This window comes from Heterocephalus glaber, unplaced genomic scaffold (assembly GCF_053883595.1).
Source record: "Heterocephalus glaber isolate CG9 unplaced genomic scaffold, H.glaber_assembly_v1.0 deba00000546, whole genome shotgun sequence".
In the NCBI taxonomy this organism is placed as follows: domain Eukaryota; kingdom Metazoa; phylum Chordata; class Mammalia; order Rodentia; family Bathyergidae; genus Heterocephalus; species Heterocephalus glaber.
The window spans coordinates 8,043,295-8,067,826 of NW_028258147.1; the positions used below are offsets into that span (position 1 = coordinate 8,043,295).

A 24,532-nucleotide genomic window follows, 5' to 3' on the forward strand; every position below is an offset into this window, starting at 1 on the left:
AGCACAATTTGTAATAGCTAAAACTTGGAAACAGCCCAAATGCCCATCAACTGGAGACTGGATCAAGAAAGTATGGTTTTTTAATAAAATGGAGTACGACTCAGCCATAAAAAAGGAGAAATTAGAGACATTTATAGCTAAGTGGATGCAAATTGAAGTGATACTCTTAAGTGAAATAAATAGGACACACATGTATAAATACAGAATAGTTTCTCTGGTGTGAGAAACTGAAAGTGTAAATAAGGACTAAAATGTATAATAGGCAATGTGAAATAGGAAGAAAAGGGGCAAAGGGGAGGGGGAGGTGGATGGGTAGGGTAAAGGAAAGAGGGGAATGGAATTAATATGAGAAAATGGAAAAATAGGAACAAAAATCTTTGTAAATAGGGAGGAATGGAGGGGTTGAAGGGAGGGCTTGGCAAGGGTGAAAAATAAAAACCAAGAGAGACTATGTAAAGGTGCAAATTTCCAATGATGAATGTCATTATAGTGTATACCTAAAATGTACCAATGATTAGAATGAATAATCAATAATGTAAAATAGGAAGAAAAGGTCCAAAGGGGTAGGGGTAGTGGGAGCAGCAGGGGAAAGGTAAGGAGGGAAATAAAAAATGATGAGAAATGGAAAAAATGGAAAAAAGTCTTTGTAAATAGGGAAGGGTGGAAGGGGTGAAGGGAGGGCTAGAAATTGGGAAAAAATAAGAACCAAGATGCATTATGTAAAGGTACAAGTTCCCAAAGAGAAATGTAATTGTGTTGTATACCTAAAATGTACCAATAAAAGAATTTAAGAAAAAAAAAAAAGAAAGCAAATCACAACAGTCTTGTGGAGAATGGATAGAAAAGAATAAAACTAGAAATTGAAAGGCCAATATGGAGGGTGTTGTGTGATTCCCTGCTGACAGCATAAACTAGGCAGGAAGAAGAGAAGGATGGAATGAGCTGGAGATGCACAGCATAGTCACCAGGTACAGGAACTGAGTGGGGGAAGAAGAGGAAACCTTTACCTGTGGACTAAAAGACTGAGTGGTGATACCATCAAGCACAATGAATGTGGGTGAATGAACACCCCCCCGCCCTTAGTGAAGATCAAACTCAGGACCTCGCGCTTACCAGGCAGGCCTGGCGCCACTGAGCCACATCCCCACACTTGAAACAACAGCTTTTGAAGGAGACCATGAGCTCATTTTTAGCCAACTGTGTTTCTCAGGGATGATGTCTAGTCGGCAGCTGAAGGCTTGTAGGAAGACCTGGGCTAGAGACATGGACAAAGGAACCAGCAGCCCATATGGCTTCAAAGATGAAGCTGTAGGATGAATGAAATCACTCACAGAAACCGGGTTGAGGTAAGAGGTGGACTGAGGACAAAAGTCTAGGAAGTACAAATATTTAAGGAGCACTGAAAGCACACAGAGAAGTAATTAGAGTTGTAGAAAGAAATCCAGGAAAGTGATGGATTGGAAACAAAGAAAAAAATTCCAAAAGGTTAGGGATAAGTATTATACACTGGAGACAGACCAAATAAAAGTAAGGACTGAGGAGTGACCTTGATTGGTGAATGATGTGGAAGAGTCAAAGCCATGGGTAAAGGAATGGACAGCAAACGGACACAGAATAAAAATATCTCTTAATTTTTCTAATGAATGTCACGATGAAGAGAAGGCAAGTAAAAGTAGATAGAATAGAGGACTGAAGGATGATTTCTTCAAAAAATTAATCTGAATTATTAAAATATGGGATAAGTGATGGTCCTAAATCTCCAGACCAAAACAACCAGAATCAAGACATTGAAGTTTAAAAAGTTAGTTTGAAGGAAGGCAAGAAAGAAAGCATGAAGAAAGTAAGTTTAGGGCTGAAGAAGTTAAAGACACGTTTGTCACGTACCTTTATGTTCTCTATAGAGAGGAAGAGACTGTCTGCTGATAATGAGGGGAAATATAATTGAGTAGGGAGCTTAACTGAAGACATCTGTAAAAGTCTGAAGTGGCTATTGTAGTGAAAACAGCATTTACAGAAAATGATCCCAGAAGCACAAGACAGGAAGACCTGTGGGGGCAAGCCTACAATTACAAAAAGCCATATCCAAGAGGCTACTGCACAGTTGAGTGCATGGAGTAGCATGATGGCAATAGCAGGAAACAAACCGGTATGGGACTCTTTTACTACATAATAACTCACGACCTTCATGACAAAAACTGACCCCAAGACAGGATCAAATGACTCCTGGCAGGAACTAAAGCTACAGACAGGTAACCCCTAGTTTTTAGGGTGCTCAAATTAAAATGGTTATAGGACTCTATAATCATAGCTCATAATCAAATGTGCCAAATCATTCAACCTGAATGGCCATGCCTATTTAAAGCACATCTGGAACTATTCCCTGTATAAGTAGTGATCAATTCTGATAGCTGTACAATCAACTTAGACAACTCTTCAAAAGGACTGTGGTCTAGATTCTTGGCTTCTTGCCAACCTCAACATGTCACTGACTAGTATGAAGAGGAACACAATCAATTGGGAGCAGATGACTATAACTAATAACTACTACTACAAAAGATGGATTAGGCCCATTGCCTGGGTTTTTTGTTTTTTTTTTTTGGTACCAGGGTAGAACTCAGGACCTTGCTCTTGCAAGGCAGGCACAGTGCCACTGAGCTAAATCCCCCATCTGGAGTATGTTTTAATAAGCTGTATAGGTGATTCTGTAGCACATTTGAGTTTGAACCATTTTTTTAAAGTCAGCATTACCATTAAGCCTGTTGGCTTTGAGATGAGAGTAGGCCATAAGAATAGAAATGAAAAGCAGGTATGTGGGAAGTTGTGAGTGGAGATAAGCAAAGAGAAGTAAAAAGTTGACAATCATTAGCATACAGAAGTAAAACCATGATATTTATTTATTTATTTATTTATTTATTTTTTGGTGCCAGGGATCAAACTTGGGACCTTGTGCTTACAAGGCAGGAGGCGGAACCACTGAGCTAAATCCCCGGCCCTGAAACCATGATTTAACAAAATACCCAAGGAAAGTCGTTTATAGAGAAAAAAACTGGAAGATCAAGACTTGACCCTTAGCAAATGCGAAGCCAAAGGGCACTTTAAAAGAAAAAAATCTTGCACCTGAAGCAACAGAAATAGCACTCTAGTTCCTGTTTCTCATTTTATCTCAAGTTCGTTTCATAAGACTGAAAATCAATGTTTGTGATGTCTGTGAAGTATCTTTCTTTACAGAAAAACAAATTCAGTAATGCTTTGAGCAATATTTATCTAACCTATTTCCAATCTTTATCTTCCTAAATTATTCAAATAGAAACCACCTAGAATTCTTTATAGATAGGAAGAAAAAGGTCCTATAACATAAAGGGCCATGGCCAAGAATATTTAGACAAATGAGGAATTTAAGAACCTAGTGCATGTGTGGAAGTCTTCAGAGGGACAAACTTCTGTAATCACCAATGGTGTTTATCTCTCAGGGGAATTCCTGCCTGCCTGCCTGCTGATCTGGGTGCAAGCTCATTTCCCCCATGGTGAATACTGTGGTTGAGATGCAGAACTCTTCACCATCTGTTACCTAGAATTAGCATAATGAAGGATTATTTAATCTTTTACATTTAACATATACAAATGGCACTTTTGTATTGCCAGTTCATTGGTGTCCTCATTCACAGGGTCTACCCTCACTCTGTAAAACTTGCTTGTCCCATCCCAGTGGTGATGGATCTTAGTTTGGAATTGCTGCAGTCCAGGTGTTTTGCCAAGGCAAAGCTTTCCTAACCCATTTTATTCAGGAGCAAGAATGCAGCTGTTATTCCAGATGCATCTGAAAAGGAACTTTTACTCAAAGTAAAAAATAAACTGTCTCTAGTAGACCAGCAAAACTCACTATGCAGGGTAGTACTAGATCAGATTGAGGATTTCAATAGGATAAAACAAAGAAAAAAGTCACTACTGAACTGCTGAGTGACAAAAGAGAATGACACAAGAAAGGAATCAGAAAATTAAACGGGCAGTAAAGTAATACAATTCAAATGGAAGAGGCTCCATTATTGCGCAGATTAAAAAATGTTCTGGATAGCAAGGTCTAGGTGGTATTAACAAAGACTGAGAAAGAGACACCCAGGAAAGCAAAAGCATGCATGTAGGATCAAATAACCAGAAGGGCACAACCAACAGGAAGTGGGCAGATGGTGGCTGGAAGCACTAAACACAGGAAGTAGTGACCTGGGGCCAATCTAGAGACAGCACAATTTGAGAAGTGAAGAGCCATCAGACTACACTAAAAACAATTTCCCAAACCAGCCATTTCCTCATAAACTGAGTTTTTGGCAGGGGTCAAGAGAAAAGATTATAAGAAAATGTACTTGTATATGTAGCAAAACTAGATTTCCTAAAAAACTTTCTGGGTGAAGCTTCCTATTCATCTTGAAGGTGTAACTTTGCATGTAAGTGAGATAAAATATTTATTTATAATATCCACTAATCTATACAAGTATTTTTTTGTCTAAACCATTACATGTCAGAAAAATTTTACGCAAAGAAAACTTTATATCGGTGAGACAAAAATATATATATCATAGAGTCACTTTTTGAGGGAGTTTTCTCTCAACTCCATCTAAAAATTTTACTACATGTTCTACAGATTATACATTCATATCTTCACAACCCAAGTCCCTAGAACAGGAGTTGGCAAACTCCTTGCCTGTTTTTGTAATGAAAGTTTTCCTGGAACACAGCTATATCCATTTTTGTATACTGTTTATGGCAGAGTTGAAGAGTGTATTGAGACCATACAGATCTCAGAATTGAAAATATTTACTATGTGGCCCTTTATGGAAAAGGTGTGCCAATCACGACCTTAAAAGCACTGCTCTTTAAGGTGACTTTTAAAAAGTCACTTCCCAAAATACACAACATTTGTAATTAGGGGGTCACGTTCACAGGGATAATTGCATTTGTGTAAAAAACATTTAGTTCGTGTTTATGGATTCTGTATGTGACCTGCACACAGCACCACTGTCTCAGGCAAATTCACGTGTTCAGAAGGAAGTAACTGAGCAAGCACTCTGCAACATGACAGTCTCTGTGCAGAGACTCAGCATAAGGTGACTTCATCTCTCCTGGGCAATAATTTTTGAGGGCAAAAAGAACCTGGCATTTATTCAGGGTATTAACACTCTGGCCACAAGACTCTACAGTAAATAAGCTGGCCTCTCTCTTCCAAAGAATGCTCACGATGCTTCCATTAGGAGGAAGGAGAGCAACCAACACTGTCATCTCTGCTTTTAGCAGCAGTAGGAGGTCCACAGAGAAGCTATGTGGAGCACTGGACTCGCTGTGCAGTATTATCTCCTAAAGTGTCTACAAGGAAAACGTGAATGACTATATTTAGATCCCACTTGGCACATGGGAAGCCTTTGTATGTGCTGGTCATCACTGTTGTTGTTAATTTTCATTATTATTAACACTGGCTTGGTTGTGTCAATCCTGCTGGACTCACTGGCCCTGTGTGCAAAATGAAGGAGGCAGAATAGATAATTTTAAAGATGTCTGCCTATTGTAAATCCTGTAACAATTAGAAGGAAAAAATTTAAAGGTCAAATATTATGGTATGTGCTCTCAAAGAAAATACCTTTTAGGAAACAGACGAAGAATTGAATTCCGACTTCACAAGTCCAGGAGATGAAGCTGGTCAGTACAGATTCCTGTTTCTAAGCTAACTGTCCTAGGAAGAGGTCACCCTGAGCTGATAGAGATATCATGGTCACCTCCTCAGCAGCAGAGCGTGGCCCGGGAGAGCATGCATCCATCCGCAGCACTCTCAATCACACATGCCATTGCAGAGGCGAGATTCAAGGCTCCAGCAACAGCCAGTGTTATCCAACATGCATGAAATCACAGTTTTCATCATTTCCACTGGTCAAAGGCCAGTGAGTGTTAAATCCCAGAATACCAGGATTAATGAAGGAGTCATTAAAAACCCAGCACTAAATCACTGCTGTAGCCAATGCTGAGAATGATGTCTGTAATACATTACAAGGCCGATTAAAGAGAAACAAGCTCCAACTTAGAAATGAATTACCTGATTTTTAAAAAAACTGGTTGGATGATTATCACAGCAATTTTGTTATTACAGGAAAAAGAGAGTGGGTAACACATAAGTTATGCTCTGAATAGGGAATTATCACCCTAAAACCACGGGGCATATTATTCGAACAGCAAATGACTTCCTAGATTTAACTTCCATTTATTCTTTGTAATTTGGACGGTGCATGGCTGTTAACACTTTGTGCCTGGGAAGCAAGTTTAGTCTAGGTATATTTCAGAATAATTACACTCTGGTGATAGTTCCACATTCCCTGTCTTTGGTGGATTCCAGGAGTGAACCTATTCTTTAGCTCATGCTTTTGGAGCTGTCACAAATAGAGAAATAGAGCTTTCAGAAAGACTACTGAGCAAGTGGAATAGAATGCGAGCTGGAGAGAAGGATGGAGGAGGGAGGGTGGCAGCATATGACAACCCTAACAAGCTCCCTGATGCTTCACAGTGAATACTGTGTCTTGATGGACATAATCTACCAATGTGAAAAACAAAACCCTGGCATAGGTGGGCTCAGCCCTGCTCTCTATCTGCATTTCACTATTCCCTCGGGGGGTTCTGGATGTGAAAATTACAGCCTCCAGAGATTTCTACTTCCTGTTTTAGGCACCACTGTAGAATGGTGCATTGGTTAGAAAACTAAATGTCAGGGCTGGGGATTTAGCTCAGTGGTACCTTTGCCTGCCTCACAAGCGCAAGGTCCTGGGTTTGAGCCCCGGTACCAAAAAAGAAAAAAGAAAAGAAAAACAAATGTCATCTCTTTACAATGATTCTCAGGCACTCTCAAAACACAAATTTCAATAATTCCAATGCAAAATGTCCAAACTAAAATGAGAATACAGTTGTCAGCTCTCTGTGCCAGTGGTGGTAACCTATGCTATGTTATGTTGCAGCAGGCTGTATTATCAAAAGCTCTAAAAGATTTTCCATCACTGCTATAGGTTCTACACCAGTGGATTCCACCAACCACAGATTGAAAATATTTAGGCAAAAAAAAAAGTATCTGTACCAAACATGTACAGACTCTTATTTTTTGTCACTATTCCACAAACAACTCAACAACTATTTACATGGCATTTCCATTATAGTAGGTATTGTAAATAATCTAGAGATTATAATTATATGCAAGAATGTAAGTTATATGCAAATACTACACCATTTTATAAAGAGGACTTGAGTACGCTTGGATTTTGGTATCCACCAGGGTCCTAGAACTAATCCTCCATGGACTCCAAGGAATGACCTTCCTTGTTCTTGACACACTCCTCTCTGCCAACTCATTATAAAAACAAGATTTATATCTCTCCCTGAAAAGATGCCTTGAAGGGCTAAGATCAGGTGATATATTTCTTAAAATTGTATGTTATAACCACAAATGGTATTCAAAGTATTTAACATTACGGCCCTGGCTTGTTTGTTGTATCTGTATATTGGCTGAATAAAACTCTTTTTTACAAATAAAAAGGTGAGAGAGAAAGCAGTCAGGGTTATAAGTGGGAGTATATCTAGAAGGTCATCAATATAAAACAGCAAATCTACTCCGGGATGTTAGTTTGGATTGAAGGCTGCCAAATAATTATACTTCAGTCATCAAAACACACATTATTAATTTCAGACACATCATTCTGCCCCCATTTGCTTGAGTCTACAGTCAATCAACAACTGTATTTAGTGAGCCTGATACACAGATAAATTTTACTTGAATTTAAGAAGTAGAATGGACCCTCAAGTAACAACCGGCCTGACATACAAACTTGGATTAAGACTGGAATTTTAGTTTTAACTTATGAACAGTCTTGAGTTATGACCCAAATGCCAGCTGCTTGTGCTTCCAGATGGTCTCAGATACAGATTTAACCCTTAAAGAGTTCTGGAAGGAACACTACAACATCCCTGTGTGGGGTTGAGAAATCCTGGGCCAATATTTCTCTAAGGACATTAAGATCTGCCTGTATATAGGAGAGAGACTTTGAAGGCTGTTAGAGAAGCCTGATCAACTTGAGTTATAACCAGTCCTTGCTAATGAATTGAATTCGTAAGTCAAGGGTCCACTGTGTATTTATTACTTGGAGATACATTTTTTAGTTAGCAATAACAATAATCAACTAAAGATTGCTACCTGAGTTTCTGCTGAGGAAATTTTAAAACAATAAATAGTAATTTATCACTGAAAAGACAAAAAGTATGAACTTGATAATGAGTTACAGAAAAGTTAAAAGGAACCTCAAAAGTCCAAATTCACAACATCGCTACTGTACTACACCACTGTTCTCTCAGATAAGCAATTTACTTAAGGCCATGTCAGCTGCTAATGGCATCAAGGGCATCAAATCAATTGGTAGAGATCACTAAGAGTTAACTAACTTGTTGGGAAGATCTGATTACATTAACGAAAGAGAGGCACCTTAGGTAGACTTGTAAATGCACACACTTCCAAGTAAACCTACTCACTCACTGCTACTGCTTCTCTGCTCTCAAACACACCCAAGTGCAAGCCTCCTCTGTGAAGAAACTGACAAGTTTAAAGGAGTTTTAGAAGACTGAAAAGAGATATATTAAGGAAACACATTATTATCTTTATTATGCCATTTCCAAAAGATAAGGGACTTGGGAAAAGAGAGTAAATGACTTGCCAAGTCATAGCTTAAGCTGGAGGTAAAGCTAATATAACCACCACCTCCTCAGTCCCCTACATTACCCTGCCACTGTGTGCTTTTCTAAATAAAGTTGGTCCTGAAGAAATTAGTTGAGTTGTAAAAGATTGCACTTAAGACACTGAAAGTAACCTGAGAAAATAAACACTAATAAGGTTTTTATTCCTCCAATTACGGGTATCTGTTCTCTAGGCCTAACCCGAAAGTAGAGGACAATGCCAGTTTTGGAATCTCTTGTTCCCTCTAGACTTTTCTCAGTGCTTAGCAATACTGGCTACCCAATGGAATCACATTCAACATACAATGCCAGGCCCCCTATAAGCCAGAACCAGTAGTGAAAATCAGTATTGTTAGCACATCTAGCATGAGAGCTTATAATTTAAATTTGGGGCATGTTCTATTATTTTTTTAAGTAACCTGGGTAATTCTATTAGGTTTTATGAATAACATGAGACAGAATACCTCAAGTAATATAAATGTACTTTCCTTCTCAAGAACTCAAGGGTGAAGAATGTCTGAGTACTACCAAAGAATCATAAAGATATCAGAACACCCAACCTTTCCAAAGCACTAGAACCTAAGAACTGTGGCTAGGGAACAGACCAAACTTTGCAACTGTTTCTGGAACTGCAAAGGCACCTTTAATGGTTCTATTTAGGTTGTGGGAAGCCACATAATGGTAGCAACCAGAGAGAGGATTCCTCATCTTTGTCACTTCACAACAGAACTGCTAGCTGCCATGCTGCATTTTCTGGGCAGCTGTGATGACAAGAGCCCCCTCTAAAATGCAGACATCACTGGGGGGGGGGGTGGCTCTCCGCCTCTATGAAGAACAGGAATAAATAACTCGTGGCCATTATGACAAAACCAGGCCTACGTACCCAGTTTATTATTAGCCTGACATTAAACACCACTTAAAAACAAAACAAAACCATCCACCCACACAAACACATACCCCAAGACAGAAAATTACATAATGGCATCTGGAATGATCTGTTCTGATGGTGTAAGCAGAAGCAGCCAAATCTAAGAGGTCTGATAACGTTCAAAATGGGGATGGTGCAGCCCCAGACAGTCACTTTCATTTGCCCTAAGTGCCGATACACATAAGCAATGCTTTGCTCAGAAGAAGGAAATGTCAAGATTCTAGAAGGCTGTCATGCTGGGTAGAGAAAACCAAGATGCTACCATGAGAGGTACACCTCTATGTTCTTCTACTGAGCCCATTCATTCCAGATAAGTTAAAAGAAAGTTGTTTTGGCATAGGTTGTTTCTTAGGGTGGAAGCTCCAAGTAAGTTTTGTTTTGTATGGAAAGAAAAAGTGGACCAGTAAGAAGAATTCTACTACCTGCCCCGCTATAGTTTATAGCCCATAACTCAGCCAGCTGACACTACAGGAACAGACAAGTGTTTTGTTCCCCAGAGTCCATTAGCACCTGGACCAACCCCAATGTTTGCCTTGCTAAGATCTAGAATGTGGCAGCTACTTTAGACTTTGACTGCATAAACAAAGCATAGAAGTTCTGCAGGTAAAAGCTCTAGAAATAAGATCCTAATTATAAAATTATATAAAAACAAGAATGTGGAAAAATGGTCAATATTTGCCATAAGTACTGGACACCAGAATATTTTCACCAGAATATATTCATAGTTCTAATCTAGTATAAGCAAAAATAAGCACAGCGAAAGATTAAGGGTTTTGAAATTTCCTACTCTTTACTTCCCTTTGGGAACAGAGGGCTTGTTTTGGTTCCTTGCTTTGAAATACAATGAGCCACTACAGAGACACTGTGGTCAACCCTCACTCAATGGTCTGATGTTTCCACAGTCACAGACTGCGCTAAGTGACACATGAAGAAACACAAACATTTCACAGGGAGGTTTCTGAAAAAGTGGTGTCAGAAAAAAATGCATTGCACAATTGCCTCCTAGCTTTAAAAAAAAAAAGAGGCAATTTTGCAGTCAATGCCAAGGTGATCCTTTTTTTTTTCAAAGGGGAAGGGTTGATGTGAGAACTGTACAATAGCTCCCCTTGCTACTGATCTGATACGTGATGGCTTATAAATCACAACTGTAACAACAGAAGCACACATTAAAGCAATAGTCTGTTGAATCTCAATTTCTATGTAAGCAGATATATCCAAAAGCCAATAGGCTCCATGTGAAACTGCCCATGTATTAGGCTGCCCCAAGTTCTTTTACAAAGACCATGTTCCCAAACAAATTCTCCCATACATATTTCCTCCAAGGTCCCAATATCTGCTAAATCCCTCCAAATTCCATTTGTGCCCTTGTTTAAACACATTTGCACTGAAGGAACAAAAATTCATAAAGGCAGAGAGGGTCAATCTAAAAGCTGCCAGTTCCCTAAAGTACTAAGTAAGTGGCCCTCTGCTTAGTCACCCCCTGGGATATAAAGGTAGCAAGCTCAGTAAGCAGAGTGAGCAAACATGGGGAGGTAGACAGTCTGTACACCTCTTGGATTGAAAGATAGCTCATAAACTTTTAATTTTCTTTTTTATTTTGCAGTATTGGAGATTGACACAATGGCCTTTGCACTGGGCTACATCCCCAGCCCTTTTAAAATTTTAAAATTTTGAGACAGGGTCTTGCTAAGTTTTTAAACTGTCCAAGCTGGGCTTGAACTTCGTGATCCTCCTGTCTCTGCTTCCCAGAGTGCTGGGATTACAGTCATACGAGCATGGGCATAAACTATTTTTATTAGGAAATAAACTGTGTGCTTACTAAATGGTAAATGTGTGTGAAGCTTATTGAAACGTTGGAATAACTTATGACTATCCATTACTTCTATCTTTATGCAAGTACTTATCAATCATTACTGCCTTAGGAGAACATATTATACATTAAATAGTTACGGGGAAAATGGATGTAGTTTAGCCATCACGTGCTAATAGTAGAGTTGAGGTTTACCTTAGGTCTACTTATTTCCAAAGTATTTTTTAAAATATCCACTCTTAAGATTCAACAATAATTTGTTTTAGACTTCATCTCAACACTATGACTCAAGTGGTTCAAGTTTTTCTGCCCCAAATTAAATTCTTAAAAGAGTACCCCCCAAATAATAACTATTACATTAGCATAAAGAAATAATGGGACATTTTTCTTATTTTTTAACCTTTTTGAAAATGTTTCCACGATTTTTCTTACTTTTTAAAAAAGAAATCACTCATGAACTGAAGCAAATCTCTTTTAAGAAGCATTATAACTAGGAGATAGAAAAATCTATAAAAACTTCATTCTTATTTCCCTTCATACATTTTACTGTGCTGACCACAGGAATTATAAAGAGAAAGGGGCCGAGAAATGACATATAAAGGACCCAGAAGTTTTGCTTATTGGTAACCATGTCAAATGTCCCCGCTCCGTATCACATCAATTGTACTATCTAAAGAAAGAAAGAAAGAATGCTTGAGGGAGGTCAGAATGGCAGACTGAGAACTATGTCCACATGACATCCTTCACAAAGACCCACAGAAGGGGAAAACAGATATGGAAAAGAATAAAGCCCTAATGGTACTGAAAAAGAAGAAAGACTATTACTAGTACAGTAGAAACTTTGAACAAATCCTGAGAGAGAGAAAGCAGAGAGGAGCAGATGAGGAGAAATCAGTACACAAGCACTAAGAAATAAGAATGCTCCAAATGCAAAACACACTACATAGGCATTATGGACATTATGAAGCAATTAATTAGGAACCACATTCACTAGAGCTGGGCTGGCCAGCCAGCCTCTCCTCCTTCCCTCTTCTAACTACAAACCCCGGCAAAACCCTAAGAAATACTCCTCGGAGCAAGTACAGCCTATCTGCTACCACACACATGCATGTGTGGTCCACAAAACATGATGTGTTTGTCAAAAAAAACTGTTAAACTAACAAGGTTTGTGAGAGAAATAGGGTTATGGTTAGACCACTTAAAACTCTATGGAAGTTTGAGTCCAGGGACTTGAAAAACTGCCCCCAAAAATACTCACCACCAGTGAATGTCTACTGACAGACAGCTTCTACTCCTTCTAGATGTGTTTGGGGACACCGCTTCTAATAAAGACCATTTTAATCAAAATATAAAATCTGATCCAGGATTTAGTCTTCTTCATGAACCCAGTTTTGGAACTTGCTACAGGTTACCCAACACACAGCAAAGTGCCAACATTCTTGAAGCCACTAAAGTTGTCACAAATTACAAGTTACTATTATAGATTTCCAGATTTTTCTAAGACTTTCTATCCTGCTTTAAATGTGAGAAAGCTTATCCTTTATTGTTTCATTACACGAGAGTATCACTTTTACATCAACATGACTTTCAACTGTATACCAATGCCATTCCCCAAATTATCAATGTCATAGCAGATAATTCACTTCAAAGACACAAGTGGTATGGTAGGGCAGTCAGCAGAAGATGTCACTTAGGAAGAACCTTAGATGGATGCTGTCATCTGAACAGAAAGCAGAGGGAAAACAGAAAGTAGGGCACATGACACCCCATATCCCCACCCCCACCCCACCCCTCTCATGCCACACCTTGTGAGATATGCTAAAGCACTCTACAGGAGCTCCCTTTGCCTGGCAGGTTTTAGTGAGGTCTTCGAGTTGCTTGCTCCAGGCCCAGGTGTTCAGGCATCCTGCAAGGAAGCCTGCTCTGATAGAACCTGACTGCTTCCTGCTTTCATGACAGAGATGTGTGGGGAGGCAGCCTTCCGTCACAGCAGAGGAACATAACCTGTTATGGTTTGGATGTGAAATGTCCTTCAAAGGCTTGTGTCTTAAAGGTTTGGTGCCTAGTGCAACAATGTTCAAGGTGGAGCTTTAGAAGGTGGTTGGATCCATAAGGGCTTTAACTTCATCACTAAATTTAGGGACATAATTTGGTATCATTATTGGGAGGTGATGGACACCTCCCCACCATAAGAACTAGTTGAAAGAAGTAGGTTAGATGGGCATAGTCTTGGGGACTGTATCTTAGGTCCTTTCCTTTCTGGTTCTTTCTCTGCTACCTAGCTGTCACGAGGTGAGCAGCCTTCCTTCCCCAGGCCCTTCTGCCATGATTTTTCTGTCCCACCAATTTAGTAAAATTTCAGAAAACCAGAGTTAAACAGAAAATTGTAAAAGCTATGAAAATCAGGGCAGGGTGAGGGGTGGCTACATTTATACAAATGGGAATTGAATTTCTTATAAGCATTGATGAAACAATAAGAGAAATGACCACAAAGAACTAAGGAAAAAAAACTAATTCTGATGCTAGAATTTTATAATGAAACAAGAAAATATCTGAAATTAAGACATTTTCAGACATGTAGAAATTTAGAAAGTTTATTACACTGGAAAAATCAAGTTTCTTCAGTAAAATAAAATGAAATACCACAAAAAAGGATGATGTGAGATAAGTAGTAGCTGTATATGAAGAGGTACAGAAAGCAAGAGAGACAGAAAATTAATTTAACACTTCTTGGAGGATTTAGTGACATAAGATTTCTTTTCCTATAGGTTTAATCACTATCATATTTCTTGGTCTAACATAATTGTATTATAATATCTAACAAACTAGCTATTATAATTGCTATGGGGGGCAGAATTAAATTTTTAGGATAAATTTATAGACAAGGCTAAGAAGGCAATTATAGTGACAAAAGAGAAATGCAATAAATGCTATAAATCTTCATAATAGAAAAATTAAGCTTTTAAAGGAGAATGGGAAAAAGGTTAATTGTTTTAATTTTTTATCCTTCAGAATAGGGAACATACAAAGTTGAATCAGATTAACTGAATGTTTTAAAGTTCACTGTTGATAAAAGTAAAGTAAGGTAAAAAAAAAATTGGGGGTTCCTGAATGGACATCATAATATAAATATACAAAAATATTTAATCTTTCAGGAAGTAAGCAGATACTGCATAAAGCCAAATAAAAAATAGTACTATTAATTTATAAGGATAATACCCAAAGAAGTGAAAAGCAGAAACCATCAGGAAGTTAGTATCAAAGGCTCCTCCAGGTGAAGTCATGAAGAAAGGAAGCCATCTTGAAGGTGACTAAGAGAACCACAGTAACTTATTGGGATTCCAGAGCTCTTCACACCCTGAATGACCCAAGAACTACCCTTCTGTGGAGGAAAAGAACAGACAGGCTTTATTAAGTTGTCTTTTGGGCATTTCAATTTTGTCTCTTGACAGTTAAGTTACTGACCCATCTAAAATAGCTATGAGACAGACTAGTTTTCATTTATATTTTAACGTATTTCCCTATGGTAAAATCTCTGTCCCTGGCAAAATCTAAGTAAGCCCCTTTTCATATGCTCTGATTAAATAATCAAAGTCATGTATTTCTTAAAGCAAAAATCTTCATAAACATGGTTCTGGGAACGGCAAGGCCAGTGAATGTCTATGAGGACATCTGAGGGACCCAGGCCCACTGTTAAGGAATCCTGAGAATGAACTGCAGGTAAGAGGCCCTCAACATATAGAACCACTTGTTGCTTTGTTCACGGCTATATTTCCAGTGAATGGCACTGAATAAGAGTTCGATAAGTATTTGTTGAACGGAAAAAAACACATAAATCTAGTTTATAAAATTTGTTTCTTCTTCTTCTTTTTTTTTTTTTTTGGTACCAGGGATAGAACTCAGGACCTTGTGCGCTTACCAGGCAGGTGGGGACACCGCTGAGCTACAGCCCTGGTCCCTGTGTTTTTTTTATATTTCACTTTCTTTTTTTAATCTAGTTGTTCTTAGAAGACAGCTGTAGCAGCAGCAACCTGTCCCATTTCTGGGCCCAGTCCCTTGCTGAACTACTTTGAGGCCTACAGGAGTTAAAAGGGTCACCATTTTACTCTTTCAAATAGGACCTCTCAATACTTTCTGATGTATTCCTCAACATTCCTGGATATTCCTCTGTTAAGGAAAGCTCCCTGAGCTGGAGAAAAGCCTTACTCTCTACCTGGCTCTCCACAGTGCTCTCTGGGAAACTGACTAGGGAAGCTACTCAGGTTCTCCACAGCCTGGCACTCTATTCAATTGACAGTTTAAGAATATAAAAGAGAAGGGGAAAAAACACTCTCATGCACCTCAGTAAAGGATTTTGCTGACTTGTAGATCCATAGGTGCCCTTAAGAAAATTTAAATTAAACTTCTGTACAGAGATTATGGTTATCAAGTAATCTAAAACCCTGATTTTTAAGGAAGACTTGGCAGGATGAGACTTCCATAGAGAGCCACAAACTATTTGAACAAAAAGATTTGTCTAAAACTCAACAGTGTTCCTGACTCCAATCCTGAATCATGTTCAACAGCAAAGTTCCTTCTTTAGTGATTTGTGGAACAAGTCTTTTCCAACAATTGCTATACTTGAGCTAGCAGAAGATAGGCCCAGTTATTCAACTACTTTCTTCCAAAATACTGTTAACCACTTACTGCCAGAGATATTCCAACGTCCTGGGAATGATGGATGGGCATACTTTTACTACTCAGTATAAAAGGAATAGCACAATTACATAAACCAAGTAACCTATGACTTCAAGAAAACAATTTAGGCTGTTCTTTTAAATAAGGGCGGGGGCGGCTGTTTGTTGGTATTTTTTTTTTTTTTGGTACTGGGGATCGAACTCGGGTCCTTGAGCTTGCGAGGCAGGTGGTGGAACCACTGAGCTAAATCCCCAGCCCTGTTGATAATTGTTTTTTGGTACTGGAGATCGAACTCAGGTCCTTGCGCTTGGGAGGCAGGTGGCGGAACCACTGAGTTAAATCCCTGGCCCTGTTTGTTTGTAATTTAAGGTGGGGGGAAAAATCCAACCCTCATTCTGGTGTCTTCTTTTTCCTTTAAAACAATGTAGGGAAAACAAGAACAAGCCAAAAAAGAAAAAATCAAACCAGCACCAGCAACAAGCTCCATCCACATTATATTGATTAAATATGAAGAAACATAAGGGAATACACCCATGGCAAAGCCATCGTCAGGCTGAGGCATTGCCATGAATGCTGTCACTATTCCTGAGATAAGCAAAGAGAACCTTCAGGATGTCTCTATGTACCAGTAAGAAGACTAGGTCAGAAAATGGGAACTCAGGCTGGATTCATCCTAGGCATAGCCTAAAAGTGAAATATTAGGAGTATGTTGTAAGATTTGAAAACTCTGCAATATAGGCAATTTGGCTGACAGAGAAAACTTCAAAGCTATGGAATTCAAGCCAGAAAAGCTGAGGACTGTATGACACTTAATTCCAATTGTGACTGGAGGGAAAAAACTGAAGTAGGATTAGTAAGGAATTTTTTTTTTTAGCAGAGTTAAGGACAAGGTCTAACCAAGTGCTTCGGTTACTACTGGAACAGGTAGGAAGAAAAGTGCTCTGGAAAATCAGAACCAAAGAAAAAGAGTAAAAGCAAAGGAAGCCTTTTTCCTTGCAAGTTTACAAGTCTGGGTCATCTAAATATAATATAATATATATGTATGTATGTATATATATATAAAATAAAATATAAATCAAGGTCTATCTGTGAAGAATCCAAGTAAATTCATAAACATGGTGTTGAATCTGCTGGATGACAATCATTAGCACAAAGAAGTCACCTCAGATGTCCCAGGCCCCACAAAGGAGGGCTAAATACTAAGACAGGCATCGAGGCTAGTGGTAGTGGTTCTGCATAGATCAAGAAAGAAGGGCAACGCAGGCAGGCATGAATGAAATGTCACAAGCTCATAGTGAAATTGTTACAAAAAACAAAGCACCTGTCTAAAAACATGCGATCTTGTATAGAAAATAAACACATTTTCCAGTTATTATACTTCCACAGTTCCATCTGACATTATTCAGCATGCTCCAGATGGGTCCTGTCTATCATCTCCTACCACTGTGAAATATTTCACCTAATGAGAAACAATGGGGAAATGGTTTTGTGGCACTGTGTCTTCTGGGTATGTGAGTTTTTCAGGGGTGAAGGTGAGGATGGTAAGAATGAGTGTATGTGTTAAGCTTGACCCTACATATATATATATATATATATATATATTTTTTTTTTTTTTGGTACTGGGGATCGAACTCGGGACCATGCACTTTCGAGGCAGGGGGCAGAACCACTGAGCTAAATCCCCAGCCCAACCCTACCTATATTTTGTAGGTGTCTTTTTCTAAATGTGAACAGATTTTCTTCTAACATCTTTTTTTGAAAAATGTGATATGCAGAAAGACATGAGCAATGAGTTAATAGATTATATGGTTTTGCCAATTTGGAACCTGAAGTAATTGTAAAGTCCAGCACAGGGAAAGGTCACCCAGAAAAATCTCACTCTTTATGAAGGCTCCGGCAAGAACGAAAGAATGAGATTTTAATCATTGCAGCTAATTACATAGAAGACTAAATCACAAGAAAAGTTATTTAAGTGTCTTAAATACAATAAAAAGTAATTAACAGGAAGCACCATCTTGACAGCTTCATGTCACAAACCAGGCCTAAAAGGATCAGCTAATTCCCAACCCAGGAGCTAGAGAATGAGAAACGACTCAAGGTTTCAGCTTTTTATTTTTTATTTAAACTGTTTTGATTAACAGATAACAACTCCTGCCAACTCCACAGTAAAGTTAATCAAGAAAAATTTTTAATATATTAGAGGAATGATGAACCCTGTTTCCACTAATTCCCCAGAGGGTAAGAGATGGGGAGCGGAAGCCTGTGTCACACAGCAAGGCCTCACAGGGTCCTGAGAGTTGCCTCCCTTGTATGTATCAAGAGGAAAACAGAAGGACTTCACAGAGCCCTACTGAGCACACAGATAATTCACATACTTTGCATGTGAAACACACCTAAGGTCTGCTTTGAAATTCCCCTGTGAAAGACATGACCTCATCTGTCTCTTCTCATTCCCCTGGGATCATCAACTTCAGAGGCAGTCCTTCAGTCAAAAGTCTCCTGGTGTCCTAAACAAATGAAAAGCCACCAAGTGGAAGGCAGGTCTAAATGTGGGTAGGTAAGCCTGCAGATCATGGAAGACATCATTTTAGACTGAATCTCTTCTGAATTCCACACCCTTTCTACAATCTTAAACACGAAGTTTCCTGCTAAGAGAGGCAATGCATCTCACAGAAGCTCTCTTAACTAACTTTTCTTTCCACTCATCCATACAATTTATGACCACCCTGAAAGTACAGGCTAACCCCAATGGGTGACTGCGAGCCACATCAGCACACTGGTACTCTTCACCGCATCCTGCTAATCCATTCACTTTGTCCCCAGATCTAGCATATACTGATTGTGCCTGTTATTCCAATTATGTATTTCATTAAATATTGTCCTAACCACTGAAGTATGACTACACAAAGAACATGTATTCATGAAAACACTTGCACACTTTAAAAAAGTTTAAAAGAGGAACAGTGCCAAAATGGCTGCAACAAAATAAGAATGTAACAGATGAGGGGGATGTAAATCTCAAAAATATAAGGTTCTATAACTAGGGTTTTTTGAGTCCTCCTTCCAAACAGGATGTTGTGTAGTTCACTGGGATACCAAATAGGTGATTTGTGCTGCCCATATCTCAGAGAAACTACATATATGCATTATCATGTTTAAATTGAAAATAAAATATTTGAGACATAGCTTTAAAAGTCCTCTTTTCTAGCTAATATTTTAAAATAGCTAACCATTAGGTCAGGCACAATACTATTTAGATTTTTTTAAAGTAAATTCAGAAAAAAAGATATATAAAAATGAAATCTAGGCAAAGAGAAAAGCTATGAGTCAAGTTAGAACACAAAAAGCATGTCACTAGGGCCACTTATTGGAGATGACCTACCTTTGCCACTGAGCTTCTAATAACCAAATAAGGAAGGAAAATACTATGTACAAGCATCCTAGGTAACGAATATTTCAGTAAGCCCCGTTATGCCTCATAAAGGGTCTCTTCGCAATACTGTTAATAAATCATTCAACAAATTTCTTATTACCTACCATCTGCTGGATACTGGGGCTACTATATGGATTAAAGGAGACATAATTTCCTATTTCCAGGGAGAAAGTAGTCTAGGTAGGGTGCTTTTAATAACATCAGTAAATTCTACTACCCAGAATATACAAGAAGCTAGAAAAACTTAACCACAAAAACCAAGTAATCCTACTCAAAAAGGGGAGAAAGGGTCTGAGTATACATTTCTTAAAAATAAGACATGAAAGCTGAAGCTGGGTGTGATGGCACACACCCGTCAGCCTAGCCCTCTGGGAGGCTAATCCAGAAGGATCCAAAATTCAAGCCCAGCCTGGGAAACTCAGCAAGATCCTGTCTGAAAATTTCAAAGAAATTAAAAGGGGAAAGGGTTTGGGGATGTAGCTCAGTGTGAAAGCCCTATGTTCAATCCCTAATACTACAGGGGGAAGAAGGAAAAAAAGGAAAACACTCAAATGGCTAACAAGTACATCAAAAAATGTTTACCAGCGCTAGCCATGAGGGAAATGCAAATCGAAAGCCCAATGTGCTAACATCTCATCTTGGTCAGAATGGTCACTTTCAAAAAAGCAAAAAGTAACACATGCTAGTGATGAAAAGGAAGAAAAGGGATCTCATACTGCTGGTGTGAATATAAACTAGTACATCCACTGTGGACAACAGTGTAGAAGCTCCTCAAAAAACTAAAAACTGACCTGTGTGATCCAGCAATCCCATTTCTGGGTATATATAACCAAAGGAGATGAAATCAGCATGGCAAAAAGATAGCTGCATGAGCTGAAGGAGTAATCTCAGTCAAAGCCAAAGAAATACACTTGAACCTCAAGGTTTTATGCCACAGGGCATGACCACAACACTCTCCACTGGAAATTTAAATCAGTTGTCTCATTTAAATCGTTCTAAAACTTTAAGAATCTCCAAAAAAGATTCCATAAATGTCTGATATTATGCAGTGAAAGTTTATTTTAAAAATATACCCCAGTGGTAACTAAATGAGATAACACACTCTAATGGAGTGTTAAATAAACATTGGTGGAGGCCATCTACCAAAAATGAAGATGCACATTTTTATAGACATGAAACCGTTTTCCCCAGTAATTAGACAGCAGGAGCAGTAATCTATGGCAATGAGTCCTTACTATATTAAAATTTTTATGGTAGAGGAATACTATAACATCTCAGCTCTCTTCAGTAGGGAAATACGCACCTCGCTCCTAAGAAGTGGTGATAAATTGGTAACAAATCATTACTGTAAGTTACACAGCTAGAATAATGATTAAAACATGGCCTCATTTTTCACATTTCAAAAATATCATCTGATTTGTCAGAAACCAGCTTCCCACAAAACCTGCCGTCTGTGATGGTGTGAAGGTAATGACGTCAAATGCCTTATTAAGCCCTTCTGGCAACAATGAACCCTCCAATTGTGTGAACATTAACAACATTAATAAATACAGGACAGGGACCTGGCTATACACAGCCATTTCCAAACCTGAATTCAAGAATGAGGTGAAAGAGGCTCCTGCTTGATAGAAGACTTCCTAGACGCTAAATAGCTACAAGATCCTCATTCTTGCTGAGGCACTGCCGCAGCTTAGATGTACTATATTTCTCCTGGAGGGGTTCATTATACTTTCAATAAAACTATCTGTGTTTTGATATTTTAAAAAAACCTATTCTTTTTATCCCCTCCACCATGCCCCCTTAAAAGAAAAGAAAAATACCAGTTTGGTAAAAAACACCACTTAAGACTGTTAAATAGAGAAGGAAACAATTATCATGCTGGTATATTTTATGATAAGAATTGCTACTGGGACTGACTATTTTAATATTTATTGTGGTAGCATGGCCCAGCAGGCTTCCTCCTTCCCATGTCAGATACCTCCCTTAAAAGATTCTGTTCATCAACCAGGCTACCAAGAGACCTTGGAATAGAACCAAGGCATAGCCAGGACAGATTACAACCCTCTGTACAAAGAAAATGTCCGATTAACCTGTTTTCTTCCTCTTTTTTTCTCCTCTTTTATTATTTTTTATTTTTTTAGGTGAGTGGTGCTACAACTCAACTTCCTAAACCAACATACAGAGAATCTTTCTGAACTAATTTTGGACAGTACCTAGGAGCAGCTTGTACTCAGTAAACAGTATTATTAATTGTAATAGCACGTACTTCATAGTGCCAAGCACACAGAGCCCAATAAACCTTAAATTACAACAATGATGAAAGTATATGATTAGCTAATGAGTGATTATAAAGTACTTTGCAAATATAAAGTGCTGCACAGGCGCATAATTACAAACTACTGGGTTAAGTGGATGAGAAAGCAAAGCAGAGCAAAGGGAAGGAGAGACTTGATTGAGCAGAGAACTTTCAGCTATGTGAGACTAAAGCTGGGTTTCTGCCAGCCAGAACACTCACATTCCTCCAATGGTGACAGTGGCACAGGTACGCTCTGAGAAGGCAGGCACTGTCTCTGTGGCAGGGCTGGCTGGTCTAATGTAGTCCACTGTCACATTGACCTGAAAATAAAGAATTAAGGGAATTAAAGTAGGTTTGCATCCAGCTCACAAGCAACCACATGTGCTTGCAGAATTGTAAAAGACCAACTCAACTTTGATTTTCTGGGTCTAAGATCTTAACAATAAAAACATAGCTGAGCAGCAGACTATAGAAAATATTTCCAAAAGCTCTTCTGATAAGGGACAGTTATCCAAAATATATGAAGTTTTAAAAATCAACAGTAAGAAAACAATCTGATTTTAAAATGCAAAAGACTTGACTAGTTCCCCAAAAGTAAAGATTAAGGCAAGAGGGACTCTCATTCAACCTTAGTAGGAATGCAAAATGTCCAGCCACTCTGAAAAATAGTTTGGTGGTTTCTGACAAAACTAAACATACCCTTACCGTTTCATCTTTGGAATTTACCTGAAGGAACTGAAAACTCATTCACACAAAAACCTGCACATGAGTGTTAGTAGCAGTTTTGTTCATAGCTGTCAAAATTCAGCTATAACCAAGATATCCTTTTGTAGATGAATGTGTAAACTGTGCTACAACTAGGCAATGGGATATGATTCAGTGGTAAGAAGAAAAGAGCTACCAAGCCATGAACTGACATAGAGGAACCTCAGATGCATATTACTAAGTGAAAGAAGCCAAGCTGAAAAGGCTTCATCTTGAGTGATTCCAACTGTACGACATTCTGGAAAAGGCAAAACTAGGGAGACAGTAAAGAGATGAGTGGTTGCCAGGGGAGGAGGAGAGGTAGAGGGAGAGATGAATGGGCAGAGCACAGGCGATTTTCAGGGCACTGCAACTATTCTGTGTGATACTACGCAGATACATTCCTTTACACATTTATCAAAATCCACAGAAGGTACAATACCAAGCATGCCCCCTAAGGACTCAGAGCAATAATGATGTGCAATGTAAATTCATCAATTTTAATAAATATACTGCTCTAGTGTGGGACACTGCACATACATGCAGGAAGAAAACTCAATTTTGCTGTGAACCTAAAACTGTTGTTTCAAAAAGCGTATTTTTGGGCCAGGGATTTAGCTCAGTGGTTACGTCGCCTGCCTTCCAAGCGCAAGGTCGCCTGCCTTCCAAGCGCAAGGACCCGAGTTCAATCCCCGGCACCAAAAAAAAAAAAAAAAAAAAAAAAGTGCATTTTTAAAAGAAAGGAGAAAAAAACTGAAAGAGAAAGACAAATGGCTGCACACAAGGCCCATGGAAATTCTGACAGAACAAAGTGCTGCATTGTTCCTGAGAGACTACCAGATGTTATGGTAAAGCGATCCTTTAACCTTTCCTGCATCAGAATAGTTTGAAAATCTGTGTTTAAATATATAACTTGCCTCCCCAGAAATTCCATACGTAATTTTAGTCTACCATACTTTCTCATAGACCACATTATTATAAGAACTTCACGCCACAAACATGCTGGAAATTTTTTTTCACAGTATGTACATCAAAATGATACAACTAATTAGGTCCAACAGACACACATTTGTAGTTAAAACATTTTTTGCTTTGTTTTTTAACAGAGGGAGGAGAGGATAATTTTGAGTTAACAAGGATATGTGCACAGATAGAAAGCAGGGAGTATAAAATGGGAAAAGTTCTTAATTCTAGTACACACTAAATAAGCAACATTTTTTCTTTATGAAATTGTTTAAGATAGTCAATTTCTTCATAAAATCGTTTAAGATCTCTACTGTCTATAATCCCTTTCTAAACACAGCTTCACTTCTCACCAATTGGCCTAACAGCAGATTGCATGAGCATCAAGTTCAGCCACACTGCTGGTTAGCACCATTAAAATCCTTTCACACTGCTCTACACAAACTCATTTTTACGATGAACACAGAAATTTGGAAAAGGACAGCTGCCTCAAAATTCTGTCGGTCACACATTTGAACATTCCATTGAGTCATATTTTAGAAGCAACCAAAAAGAGCCACATCAAAGACCAGAGCAATTAAGGGTTGAAGTTGAGGTAAATCTCTCTCATGAGAAGTTGTGATGAAACAAAAACAAAGTAAGAAAATATAAGGATGACACTTAAAATCATATATCTACACTGAAATTGCCACTAGGTCTTACCAATTTCTCTAAAGCTAAGGAGATGAGCATGTGTGAAAACTATAATCAAAGAGACATATTAATCAATGCACCTCCAACAAAGTGCTTTTAATAGCTTCCCTGAACACAGCTGGCCAGAGTTAATACAGCCCAGAGGCAGGGCAAGGAATGCAGAGCTGCATACAGAGCCATTTTTTTATTTACCTGGAACTCTTCTTGGTCAACATCCTCTTAACCCACAGAAGCAGAGCATGG

The 24,532-nt window shown here is 38.6% G+C and overlaps 1 protein-coding gene across 1 annotated transcript in view; it reads right to left on the bottom strand.

Moving 5' to 3' along the window:
• Positions 1-24,532, bottom strand: part of Snd1 (staphylococcal nuclease and tudor domain containing 1) — a 437,205-nt gene that overhangs the window by 220,379 nt on the left and 192,294 nt on the right. The window contains exon 12 of the mRNA XM_004856405.3: positions 22,109-22,209. Coding sequence (XP_004856462.1) covers positions 22,109-22,209 — 101 coding nt within the window. The remainder of the gene's footprint in view (positions 1-22,108; positions 22,210-24,532) is intronic.